Here is a 12,909-nt window from a genome sequence, read left to right on the forward strand (position 1 = left end):
GGGGGGCGGGTTGTCTTCAGATGTGAATTGGCGGAGCGAAGAAAGAATTCGGCGTGATGATTCTGCCATCTTCACCGCTTCCACGGATTGTTTACTATTCCCCGACCCCGTTCATTGCCCTACTCCGACGATGAAATTTTACGGGGATGCAAAAGTACTATGCGTCTTTTGATTGCTCCATGATCTAACAATATCATGCAACCTGAGCTTCACCGCTGTGTGGAAGCTTGACAGAGTAGTCCGGGGCCACAGCCACTGACTGTGACAACCAGGCCATTATTGGCCGGGTGATAATCCGAGATAGTCATGTTTCGATGCATGTACAAAAGCTCGTATCATGACTCGCATCTGCAGAATCTCCTTTAGCGGTCAAGGATGAACATGGGGGCCTTGCTAACTGCCCATACCGCTGTTTGAAGACCTAGAGCTAGAGCTACTTGCTGGTTGTTGGTTGTACCCGTAGGAGCTTTCACAACAGCACCTACGGTGGCCTCGGTGCGATATATTCGGTCTTCAGGAATCCAGTATATTTCCATCTGCAGGAGCTTCGACGGCATTCTCATCCAGCAGCTTCCCTCTATGGATATACTCCGCGATAATTCGTGTTTCCCTACTCCTGGCAAAAAGGTCCGAGAACACTGCTAGGTAACCTCGTCCAGCTTATCAACTGAGTAGTCACGATACAAGCAAGTGCGATAACTACTTAGATGGCCCGGGGGCCGAGGTCTCCAGCCACTGCCCAGAAAACAGCACCCATCTAGAAGAAGTAGGGTTCTAGATGACCTCATGCGCCGCACCGGCGATTCTGAGGCTGCTTGATGTCGCCATCGGATATTGGCATATCTCAAGCCCCGGTGGTTGGCCCGAAGGACCCCTGCTCCCGCAATAGAATGACTGCGGAAAACGGCTGCTGTGTAAAGCTCTTTCACCTCTGAATAGGGCAGGAGACTTTAAGCCCGGAAGCACAGAAGGATCCACGAGTGCGTATCCCCGGCCGTGTTTGCCTCCTGTATATCCTGAAGATATACTTGCCGTCTATTTTCTCTGCCCACGTACGACTAGAGCAGTAGATACAACCCAAAGTTTCAAAATAAAAACTTGGAACGCGGGTGGTTCAAAAACTTCCAAGGGTGCCAAAAAAATATATAAAGCTGCCTTGATTCAGCCCGTGAAGGGATGAAGTATACCTATCAACTCCTGAGGCCCCACGGCTATCACAACTTTAGAACCTGTCAGAACTCAGACCCAGACCGTGATTACTCACGGTTAATCGCTGTCACAGACGATACTCAAGAAAACAGTCAGGTGGAGCCAAGTAGAGTCGATCTTTTCAGACCCAGATGATCGCTGCAAGAAGCCGGAAAATAACGGCTCAGACCGCTGATGCCATTCCACAGGAATCTGCAGGCTTTCGGAAGGGCCTGGGGAAAAGATCTTCGGTCCGCTTCGACCGCAGGAAGGTATCACTGGCTTATTGGCTGAGAGCTTTGGGGAAGCATACGAAAGACACAGAGGAGCTTGAGACAAAGCGGGTGTTACGGTACCGTCCAACCGTTTATACATCAAGTCTTCCGTCGGGCCCTTGCAGACTGAAGGTTTCCAGATCTTAGCAAACTCCACGCCAGGACGGTTGTCGTCTTCCAAACGGCTTGATTGATTGGGATGTCCGACGGGATGGCGGTGTACGACTTGCTGAGGGATGGCGCCTCCGAAGGCCCTGATTGCTCTGGGTTCTCACTATTAAATGGAGATCGGCCTGGATCTGTTCCATCTTCATCATTATTTAGTTTTTGCCTTGTCAACTTTACCTTCCCTCGAGGCATATTGTTCATACGTTTTTCTCCTCTGCCCAGCCAAAGGTATTTTTGCACTCGCTTGGACCTTTCCAAACAACGATAATGGCCTGCTACATCATCCCCAATGCCACACTGTCATCATTGACTCAAACCTATACATCTGTCGGCGGACTGCCACCAAGTGACCACTCAGTGCAGGATCCTCCCTCGCCACGACCATTCCCTCCCAACCCGCCTCCGAGCCCTGCCTAAATCAACTTGATTGGGTTTCATCTTTGGCGTTGAGGAAAACAGGCTATATAGGTGAGTCGTACGCGTTATTGGTGAAGTATCACGCTAAGTCACGGTGCAATGCAGACCGCAAAGCATTCGATTCCTGGCATGAAGAGATTCGAGATGGGTAGTACCTGATAATTTGATACCACCGTGGAGACTCCGAAGGTTTGGGGGGGGGAATGACAAAGTGGTCGATCTTATCGAGATTCTCTCTCCATCGGGAGACTTGGATTGAAAGGCCACGGCGATACATGGAGTAATGTGTACTAAGATTTTTAAAATTGTGCATTTGGTTCATGACAAACTTCAACGGCCTAAATCAGAACAGAGGATCCCCTAGGATGTAGATTTAAGAACCATTGGGACCGAGGTCATGCCTCGGTCTCCGAAGCCAAAAATAATTTGAGAAATTGGGTAACAAAGAAATCTGCGCCTTTTGAGCTCGCGCCACGGGACCGGGATTTCATGTATAATTGATCGACAAAATCACTTTAATAACACAAGGAAAATTCAAGAGGTATGAGGTGAAATCAGAGGAAAGCAAGAGCGATCGCGCTGGTGACGCTCAATCCGATGACGGTCCAGCCCGACTTGATAATGGCGGGGTTGGTGAGAGCGCGGCCGGTATCCCAGATCAGGTGGCGGACACCGTTCATGCAGTGGTAGGTGAAGGGGAGGGCAAGGGTAGCCTTGAGGGCGACCTTGGCGGCGAGGGGGAGAGCGCCCATGGCAGCAACCATGGAGGCGGACTCCAGGTGCCAGCCGATGGCGGGCGAGGCGAGGTATGCGGTGGCCCACAGGTAGAGAGTGCCGGAGAGGGCGACACCGGTGATACGGTGCAGGGAACTGCCAATCCAGCCGATCTGGGGACGGTAAATAGTCAGGTGGGGAGCGATGGGACGGTTCAGGCGCTGCTTGGCCAGGATCTGGGTCGGGTCCTCAGTGTTGGGAGACGAAGAGACGGGTCTAGATATGGGGGGAGTTAGTTTCGGTCGATTGCGGATGACGTCGGTCTTCGTGGGCTTTGCCAAAGTCAAAATTCGCAGGAATCGAGTGGATGGGAACTGACCTCGACTGGATTCCCTTTCCGAGAGCGACGGCGGCCGGGGTGGCACGCATCATAGACCACTGCATGGCGAGCGGCTGCTGGACGGCAACTGTGATTCGGAACGGGATTGTCAGCGCGAAAGCCACTTCAGGCAGTATCAAGGGTGTTCAAACATACGCCGTCGCAGCGATTGTTGGGCAACCTTCTGAGAGAACATGATGAGGCGGCGTAGACGTGTTCTCACCAAGCGTTGAAGAGTGAGGATTCAATCGCGAACAATCGGAAGGGACTACCTCGGGTTTGGACCCGTCACGGGATGCTCGGCAGCCAATGGCGGCCTCGATAATTCGGCACTGATTACGTGCCGGACTTTCGTTCTTCTGTGTCACGTGCCGCTCGCTTGTGTCCACAGTCTTTCTCCTGACGCTCCCGCTCTCTTTTTCCCTTCTTCACGAGTCTCTGCTCACGTCGATGTACTAGCCCCCCGGGCCGGGATGAAGTCGGCGTGCTTAGCACCCTTTGGTTTCGGCATTCTGTCGCGACTGTCAAGGGACCTTCGAAACTCGCAGAAGGAGATCCCGTCGTTAATCGCCCATTTGCCTCTTCCCGTGAGCCGAATGGGTTTCATATCAGGGCTACATATCGTCGACTAGTAAAAGGACTTGACAGGAATTTGCTGACAGCGTTTTAATTATTTCCGTCCTTGCCTACAAAATCATCGTAGTTATCACATGTGCAAGGAGTAGGCGCAGATCCAACCTACCGGAACTCTGGAGAGCAGTCTCCTATAGCTGCAGTCTGAGGTCAAGGTTGTACCGGGTTGTGTCCTATCGATCATGGTCATCGATAGAACCCGTTGATCTACGGAAGCTCTCTTCCAAAATGTATAAGGAAGGGTCCGAGTAAAACCGGGATGCCGAACTGGTGCCATCCCGAGGGTCCTTCACATGCTGTGGTCATATCGCCCGGTTATACAAGTGCCCAGGTGGACGGCTTCGTCAAGGCAACCGTGGATACATTGTATAAAATATGCCACTCTAATGAAGAGTGTTCCAATTCGACAAGTTTTGAGTTTGTCCAGGTTGCATTATTCCTCGGCCTAAACATCTAATCAACTATTAGGCACAGCCCGTCGAACCTCGGCAACTCGCTCCCCACAGCAGAAGTCCGCGGGTGAACCGGGGTCACTCGCTGCTTTTTAACTGCCCCAGTCCATATCCCCGGGCTTTTGTTTCCTGTTAATACGATCTTTACATCCGAATCTCTTTCTCTTTTTATATTGAGTTCTTGAAATACCACGGTCGCTGCTTTGAAGCTGTTCACGTTCACGTTCACCAAAACTTCCGCTACCCAGTTACACCTTCACGATGCCGTTTAACACAGCCTTGACCCGCAAGTTGGGCATCCGAGGTACGCACACGGTTTCCTATCTGTCTCTCTGAATAGTTACTCACGTCAACAGTGCCTATCGTGCAGGGTGGCATGCAATGGGTGGGATACGCCGAGTTGGCCTCGGCCGTAAGCAACGCAGGTGGATTGGGACTGGTACGCCTGCCCCTCAACTATTGAAAACTATTCAAAACCAAACTAACACGAGACCCAAGCTCACTGCCCTCACTCAACCTACACCCGAAGATCTGCGCAAGGAGATTCGACGATGCCGCGAAATGACCAAGTATCCCTTCGGTGTCAACCTGACTCTCCTCCCGGCCCTCGTGCCCCCGGACTACCCTGCCTACGCCCAGGTGATTATCGATGAGGGAATCAAGATCGTCGAGACTGCCGGAAACAACCCGGGCCCCGTCATCAAGCAGCTGAAGGCGGCCGGCATCATCATTCTGCACAAGTGCACGACTGTCCGCCACGCCAAGTCTGCCGTGAAGCTGGGCGTTGACTTCTTGTCCATTGACGGCTTCGAGTGTGCCGGCCACGTCGGCGAGCACGACATCACCAACTTCATTCTGCTCAGCCGTGCGCGCCAGGAACTGAAGGTTCCCTTCATTGCCTCGGGCGGTTTTGCTGATGGCCAAGGTCTTGCCGCTGCCCTGGCTCTCGGCGCCGAGGGTATTAACATGGGCACCCGTTTCATGTCCACCGTCGAGGCTCCCATTCACCAGAAGATTAAGGAGGCTATTGTTAATGCACAGGAGACCGACACCGCCCTCGTTCTGCGTCGGTGGAAGAACACCACCCGCCTGTTTGCCAACAAGGTCACTCAGGATGCGTTGAAGATCGAGCGCGAGAGCAAGACTGGTGAATTCAGTGAGGTCGGCCCGTACGTTAGTGGCCAGCGCGGTCGCCAGGTCTTCTTGAACGGTGACCCTGACTTTGGCGTAAGTTTTCTCTGTTACACTCGTTCCTCTATATTATCTAACGGCATCTATAGGTTTGGACTGCTGGCCAAGTCATTGGATTGATCCACGACATCCCCACCTGCGATGTTCTCCTGAAACGGATCGAGAAGGAGGCTGTGGAGGCCATGAACCGGACCAAGTCCCTGTACAGTGACGCGCCCACCAGCAAGCTGTGATGTGGCATGATTTTGGACTTTTTCTTGTGTTATTTTCTTATTTTCCAACGCATTAGAGCGTGTAGAAGAGGAACTGGCTGCCTCACGCGACCTCTGTTCGACTTACGAACCGTTATCTGTACGTCACTTTGACTTTGAGCAATATAGCTTTCCCTTTGAAGCCTCCGATATTCATCCGTAGCGAAACATGTTTTTCGGTAGCGACACCGCTTCTCTCCAAGGGGCTCGGAGTGGTCGGGTCAATACGCGGCATTTTTCCAACGCGGCTACATTCTTAGGGTTTGGGCTTCCTGCGCTGCAGATTTCGGCGGCTCACCCAAGACATTCCTAATCCACAATGCGAATTGAGAATATTCTGTGACCCGTGCATGCCTCTATGTTTGAAAGCTGGAGGCTGGCGAGATCAATTACGTCGTCACGAGTCGCTCGCGAGGTTCAAGGGGTGTGGAGACGTCCTTGCATACGCCCTTGGAGATCGCCTGGGGAATGCAGCCGCTACCTCAACACGGCTCTTGCGATTGGGTTTGTTTTGATCTACCTCGCAGACGTGCAGTAGAAACCGCATGTAAGACCACGAGCTAAGAGCTCGGGTGCTTCTTGCTTCTGTGGTTGCAGTGCAGGACGTCAGGCGCATGGCTGTCTAGTCATCGTTTCGTACCACAATTATGGGGGTGATTCTCTCACTGTAGAAACTCCGTCGAAAGGCCTGCAATAATAGGTGTTAGTATTCAAGATTTTTGAGGTCTTCATGCCTGTAGATAGGTAGTCTCATCATAATTAAACAAATGAGCCCGAAACTTTGGATCTCCAAACTAGATCCATCGGATGTTTCACAAAAAGTCACTAGCTCAGCATTAAACCCTCATGATCTATATAGTAGCGGTATAGTTCGTACAGCGGTGTCTAGACCCGCATGGTGCAGTAATTCCAGCTCTGGAACCCCCTTGCCCCGATCTGCCCCAGACTGGTTTATCAACTATACAATCCCTCTTCAGCCCACCAATTCATTTCTCCCAATACTCTACCTATACCTTTACTCAGGTGCCCTCACCACTATTGACAACAATGGGCTTCATCTCATCCATCGCTCACTGCATATGGGACAACACGTTCTCCCGCAAGCACCGCACCTCCAAGCCACAGCGTCTAGACGACGAAACAAACGACCTGATCCAGTCCAACTCCCATAATGGCTCGTCCCTTGCACTAGCGGAAAGCAACGCGTTCGGCTCAACAGGCATGTACTATTCAGCCCATGAGCCAACCCCGCCCATCAAGTCACCAAGGCGTAAGCAACTCAGTCCCGCCGAGTTGAGCCTCCAAACGCTCTTCGACAACGGCAAGGCACTGGATGCTGGGACGTGCCTTACAGCAAGGGTGCCCGATATTCCCGAGTACCCTGTCTATAAGCTGGACACGACCAAGTCGCCGACTGATACGCCGGCGAAGAAGCTGGAGTCTCCAATTGATCCGGAAAAGAAAGACACGGGACGAAAGTCTGTCGAGTGGATGGATGAGAAAATAAGGAAAGAAATTTCCGTGCCAAAGACACTGGTGGAGTGGGATCATGCTCCGGAGCAAAAGCAGGCTGTGTCGAAGCTCAAGCGGTCCAAGACAGGCATGCTGAGGAGGCGCTTGTCTAGGAAGCTTCCACGAGCGTCTCGTTCATCGAGAAACTTGCGGGGCCGCTCCTCGCCTAGTTGGATCGATGCCTCTGATCTTGCCGATGAAGAGTCCCTGATTAATGGGGAGGAGGAAAAGTGGCTGGAGGCTCATGGGCTCGGCGGAGGCAAAAACATCGGGATGTGGACCGGCGGGGGCTTGGGACGGCCCTGGTAATGAATGCATGAACGGCTATTTCGTGACGACTGGACGATTTCGGAGTATAAATAGACTGAGTTTACCAACGAGTTATGGCTAGAATGAAATCAATCGAGTAATGAATTGAACACTCAAAGAACATGGAAATCGAGGTCCTGGTGATTCCGTAAAAGCCTCTAAGGTATACGATGGGATTTTGAACTTCAGAACACAGACACAAGGTTTGCGCAACAGCGCTTCCACGGATGGAAGAGTGGAGGGTCTTTGAAGTTTCGAGGGAGGGGCTGAGACAAGAAGCCGAGATGATTGATATAAGTAGATAGTGGTTTTCCAACTGCAAAGAAAATGTTGTCAATACATTCATCCTACATTGTCGACTAAATTGGCTCGTGCAGTTAAATCAAAGTGAACTCTAGTGAATTAAAGAATATATATGCGAAGAACACCTGGATAGGCAGCAGCTAAACCACGGTTCCAAAGCACACAGCAAGAAGCAAAAAGGGCACCATGCCAAACATCACGTAAACCAAAACAGTCTTCTTTCTCCGAGGGGTGCCACACGACACAGTTAATGATACACGGGCTCGAGAACAACATCGCCTAACTATTCAAAACAATTGCCAAACACCTGCTATCCACCCCGAGAATCGATAACGGTCCGAGTTCGCGTTCTAGCCAAGGCCAAGAAGGCCGGCGTGGCGACCATTGCTTCCCGCATAATGCCAGAAAACAAAAGGAGAACACTTAGATGATGGAGCCGAGGGCAACGCAGGGGAGGCCCACGCCGATCAGATCCGAGTTGGCGGATGAGGGGGAGTTCTGGCAGCAAGCAATGTTCTGCTTGCACTTCTGGTTGACAAGATCCTGGATGGGGATGGCAATCAGGATTGGGACTGAAGATGGTTATTAGCATTGGATCACGACAGTCGAAGACAGGGAGCTTACTCTGGAGGTCCAGCTTGGAGCACTGGTCGAACAGGCCGAGACCGTCAGCACCGGAGCCGGAACCGATCAGGTTGGACAGAGCACCGCCGAGCATGCCGGAGTTGACATCGGTGGTGTCACCGGCGTAGACTGCCTTGTTGCAGCAGGAGAGCTGAGCCTGGTCACCGCACTTGGCCTGAGCCTGCTTGACGGTCATGCTCTCGGGAACGGGGAACTTGACCATGGTGTTGCCCTTGTTGCCAACACCGTTGGCGTTACCAAAACCACCGGCCGAGGGGCCGACGGGGGGGGAGGGCAGCGACGGTGGCAGCGAGGCCGAGAACGGTGGCGAGGGTGAACTGCATTGTGTGGGGTTGGATTTGAACGAGAGAGACTCGGAGTTGTTAGGTTTTCAGAAAAGAGAAGACTGTACTTCAGAAGCGAAGATTAAAGAAAGTGAGGCGGGTTGGAAGGAATCACATCTTGGGCGATGAATGAACATGCTTATATACACCAGGGTGGCGGTATGTGAGCTCTCTCGATCACCTCCTCCAAGTATGATCTCTGTTTTCTTCTTTGGCCCACACAATCTTCCCCTTCTTCCCGGAATGTGGCCTGTAAGGTAATGAAAGGGGGATCTCTCCACTTCCCAGGGCTCGCCGTCCAAAGAACGCTCCTTCTGGGGCCTTCTGGTATGGATCTACCAAGCCCATGGTACTTTCTTCACGCGACTGTGTAATCTGCCCTGGCATTCCTGCGCCCTGGCCTCGTTCTCGTTGTATTGCCGGCTTCCCTTTGCGGGCTCCACCCCGATTGTTTACATGTGGGTGTATGAGAGTATGGTTGTTCTCAGGTATAGAGCCATCAACGCGGCATCCAAACTGCAGTATCGAGATGGACGACTATTCGTCAACGGTTCCATGACGGGTCGAGCAGCATGAATGCACTCTGCCGCCGCTAAACCCTAAGCTTTACGCCATGTAGTTCCAGAGTGGGTCATTCGGCTCTTCCCCAGCCACCACGGTAGGGAGCCGATCATTGAGCTGTTGACCCTACATCATCCGGGAATTAAGGCATGTAACCGGCCCTACCAAACCACTTCTACCCATGACTGACTCGGCTGTTTTGTGTGGAGTCGGTGACGCATGGTTAATCCGCGCAAGGGATCGCGCGCGAAACCCGAAGCCCGTGAATCAGAGGCCTCCCGCGCTCTCCCTTCATTGTTTCCGCCCTTAGTCCACGAGAAAGAATTAGACATCGTAACAGTCATCCATGATGCTTCAGATCTCTCCGATCGGATTATGTGAGCCTGGCTCTACCAGCAATGCCAATCTTGCTTCCGGCCGAGGTTTCACTGCCCAGAACATACCCTAACTAATCCCGGTTGCAACATCTGATTCCCTCCTTTGGGCTCATACCCAAGTCCATATCCCGAGGCACTCTCCCTCCCCCATCAGCCAAGCAACCCACCGCCCCTTTCATCTTATTATCCCTACTTGGTACGTTCGTGACGCTGTACCCTGTTTCATGTTAAGCTGGAAGATACGTGCAATCTCGAATGGTCGAGACACTTTACAATGCCTTTGATGGTCATCGCAATTTCTTTTGGGTCCTGAATCATTGGTATTGAAAAGGCTCTTCTTTGTTTGTTGGTAAAGTAGATGGAGTAGTTGCAATGGACACAGTTCATGTTGCAAGGAAATTTTGGTCTTCACCGTTGTAGGATGAGCCAGTGGGCCACTAGTAAGGAGTTTCCCCAGGTGTGCAGTAGTTGGTTGCAAAGATGCATGTGACTAGCTCATCGCGCTCGATGCCACTTGTATGGAAAGGCAGTTAATCGTCCTAATAAAATTTTGTAACGCGTTATGTTTGACATTGCATTTACTTTGTGTATATTTGTGGTCATAGGGGATCGTCTTTCGATCGCCATTGTTGAATGCCCGGGTAATAAACAACATGACGCAATACAGCAATGCGACTCTTTTCGATCGCCTTCAATAACAATACATCAAATTCTACACTAAGCCTTGATTGCTTTTGAATATCTAGTATTATGACTATTTTTCTATCAGTTTGGTGATTTTCACACCAAAGGGTTGAGGATGGTGGAGGGACTCTGGGTAAACATGATATATATTCCTTGATTGATGGCTAATTTTCTCTTCCACGGGTTTCACCAGCTATCTAGATTCCCACCCACCAATTACATATGTACCTTAACATGTGATACAATGATTCCAGACTGTTATTCAGAGCACTTACGTGGATAATAATTTAATATACATTGATGTCATCAATGTTGACATTTCAATCCATCAGGACGGTGGGTGGACTCACTCAACCTCGGAACACTGAACAATTGCGAATCCGCAGGGGCATTTTGCACTGTCTAAATCCTGAATATTCACTGCCTGTTCCATTATGTGACTGGATCGCATGTCCAAGGTACACAGATAATAGCCCGCAAGTTCATAGTCCAGGAGGTCCCATGCGGACCACCTACTGGCCCTTGCATACATTCCCGTAATCACAAACCCGTGACCCTCGAACAAATCAGCAGGGCAGTAATCAAACTTCATATATGACGATATCGGCCTCTATTGTGGAAAAGGCACGGTGATCAAAAGACGCACAGGCTTGGTAGCCCTGGAGATGATGAAATGCATATTTCGGGCCATACGACAGTTCTGGTAAATGAGCTGCTAAAATAGAGTTTGAACTCAACTTCTCTGTAGTTATCAGAGTTTCTCTTCTGCTGCCCAGGTGGTTTATGTATATATTTTGCTCCCGGACGTGGAAGTACAGTCTCACTCCATCGTCACCGCCATTCACATTGAATATGCAGGTACAATATTGGGAACAAAAATAAGTATTTGGACTTGTATGAAACAGCCAGTGTGTTGAATTTTATTGTCATCGAATTTTTAGTGCTGCCCGTCGTTACCTACCGCATCAGTCAGGATGGCTTTGGTCCATTGCATGGCAGCGGATATTCGCATGCCGACAACTTTTAAACTGTGGATTATGAGCTAGTCACAGGAATTTCCCTGATTTGTACCCATAACAGTCCGCAAGTTCCAAGGTCAAAGATAATGTAGTCTACTTGACCTCTCATTTGAGACTCAATTTGTACCAGATGCCGCTAGTCTCAAATAGGCATAGGCGGTGAAGTTCTGCGGGCAGCCGTAGTGGATCAATCGCGCTTTGCTTCGATCCCCCAGACTGAGATGTGCTGACGATCTGTGACGCTCTCCCCGTCGAGATTTAATTTGGCTGTTGCAGCAGGACCAGTCGCCGGAATGTCCGATCCATCGCACCCTTCTGCGCCTGCTGCAGAGCAGCGCGTAGACTCCTCATCTGCACCTGAGTCGCCGCACGCCCCGTCCGAAGCTCAAGCTGAGTTTCCAACAGAGAAAGAACAGCTCGAAACCGAGGGACAAGAAACCCAAGGAAAACAAGCGGAGGAAGCCGAAGAAGAAGATACAGCCGCACCGCCTTTGCCCGACGAGATCCCTCCACCACTGCCCGATGAAGCACCCCCAGGCCCGGTGGATGACGATGGATGGGAGCCTGTGTGGGACGCCAATGCCAACGCATTCTATTTCTACAACCGCTTCACCGGACTTTCTCAGTGGGACAACCCTCGCGTGCCCACCGCCGCCGCACCAGGCACCGAAGAGATCACCACCGAAGAACCCCCGAAGAAGAAAGCTCCTGTGCTTGGTGGTTACAACCCCGCCATCCACGGCGACTACGACCCAACCGCACCATATGCACAGCTGTACGAAGAGCAAGCAGAAGACGTAAACGGCGCGGCGATCGATCCGGCAGCCGCGTACGCCGCCACCGGTACCTTCAACCGGTTTACGGGGCGCTGGCAAGCAGACTCGATCAACCCGGAGAATCACAACGACGAGAACAAATCACGGCGACAGTTGAACGCTTTCTTTGACGTCGATGCCGCGGCTAATGCTCATGATGGTCGGAGTCTCCGGGCCGAGCGCAGCGCCAAGAAGCTCACCAAGAAGGAACTGAAGATGTTCAAAGAGAAGCGCCGGGAGAAGAAAGAGGAGAAGCGGAGGGCATGGTTGCGGGATTGATTGAACCTGGGAGGACTAAAACGACCCAGCCATGTACCGGCGATCTTCTCCCTGGCTGTCGCATACTGATGACCATTTGCATGCTGAATATTTGTGATACCACCCACACCGGGTGTGGGATTCGGGGCGTTTGTGGCTATTTTTCTTGCGGTTTCTTCTAGCATGTTGTATAGAGGGGCTTTCATCTGCCAACCTCTATCTTCCTCACAGCACCTGTACTATTAGCTACGAGCAATCAAGCAACTGACGTTGTACATTGAGTTCTAAACGATACGTGAAGTATAAAAAGTGTAGATTCTGGTGAACCCCACCATCGTGTCACATGACCTGCGATATCAAAGTTTCTTCGGCGAGAGCAACTTCGACGCTGCAAGAATCTACGCCTGTCAAAGAGACGCAAAGGTAAGCCTTTTT

General features: G+C 51.3%; 5 protein-coding genes across 5 annotated transcripts; 3 read left to right on the plus strand and 2 right to left on the minus strand.

The window, feature by feature from the left end:
* Positions 1–2,602: 2,602 nt before the first annotated feature.
* N7498_010934 (uncharacterized protein) lies at positions 2,603–3,337 on the minus strand (the record flags this gene model as incomplete). Its single annotated transcript, XM_058457990.1, has 3 exons — positions 2,603–3,038; positions 3,142–3,229; positions 3,298–3,337. The coding sequence occupies 3 exons, from the start codon at positions 3,335–3,337 to the stop codon at positions 2,603–2,605; spliced, it is 564 nt and encodes a 187-aa protein (XP_058304889.1).
* A 1,114-nt stretch (positions 3,338–4,451) lies between these two features.
* Positions 4,452–5,650, plus strand: N7498_010935 (NAD(P)H-dependent flavin oxidoreductase; the record flags this gene model as incomplete). Its single annotated transcript, XM_058457991.1, has 4 exons — positions 4,452–4,530; positions 4,583–4,665; positions 4,725–5,453; positions 5,507–5,650. The coding sequence occupies exons 1-4, from the start codon at positions 4,488–4,490 to the stop codon at positions 5,648–5,650; spliced, it is 999 nt and encodes a 332-aa protein (XP_058304890.1). The 5' UTR covers positions 4,452–4,487.
* Positions 5,651–6,715: 1,065 nt separating this feature from the next.
* On the plus strand, positions 6,716–7,489 carry N7498_010936 (uncharacterized protein; the record flags this gene model as incomplete). Its single annotated transcript, XM_058457992.1, has 1 exon — positions 6,716–7,489. The coding sequence occupies one exon, from the start codon at positions 6,716–6,718 to the stop codon at positions 7,487–7,489; it is 774 nt and encodes a 257-aa protein (XP_058304891.1).
* A 726-nt stretch (positions 7,490–8,215) lies between these two features.
* Positions 8,216–8,639, minus strand: N7498_010937 (hydrophobin family protein; the record flags this gene model as incomplete). Its single annotated transcript, XM_058457993.1, has 2 exons — positions 8,216–8,364; positions 8,417–8,639. 2 exons carry the CDS (start codon positions 8,637–8,639, stop codon positions 8,216–8,218), a joined length of 372 nt encoding a protein of 123 aa, XP_058304892.1.
* Positions 8,640–11,694: 3,055 nt separating this feature from the next.
* Positions 11,695–12,495, plus strand: N7498_010938 (WW domain-containing protein; the record flags this gene model as incomplete). Its single annotated transcript, XM_058457994.1, has 1 exon — positions 11,695–12,495. One exon carries the CDS (start codon positions 11,695–11,697, stop codon positions 12,493–12,495), a length of 801 nt encoding a protein of 266 aa, XP_058304893.1.
* Between the last annotated feature and the right edge of the window lie 414 nt (positions 12,496–12,909).

This window comes from Penicillium cinerascens, assembly GCF_028974065.1.
Source record: "Penicillium cinerascens strain IBT 15544 chromosome Unknown scaffold_4_segment0_segment1, whole genome shotgun sequence".
NCBI classification, from domain to species: Eukaryota; Fungi; Ascomycota; class Eurotiomycetes; order Eurotiales; family Aspergillaceae; genus Penicillium; species Penicillium cinerascens.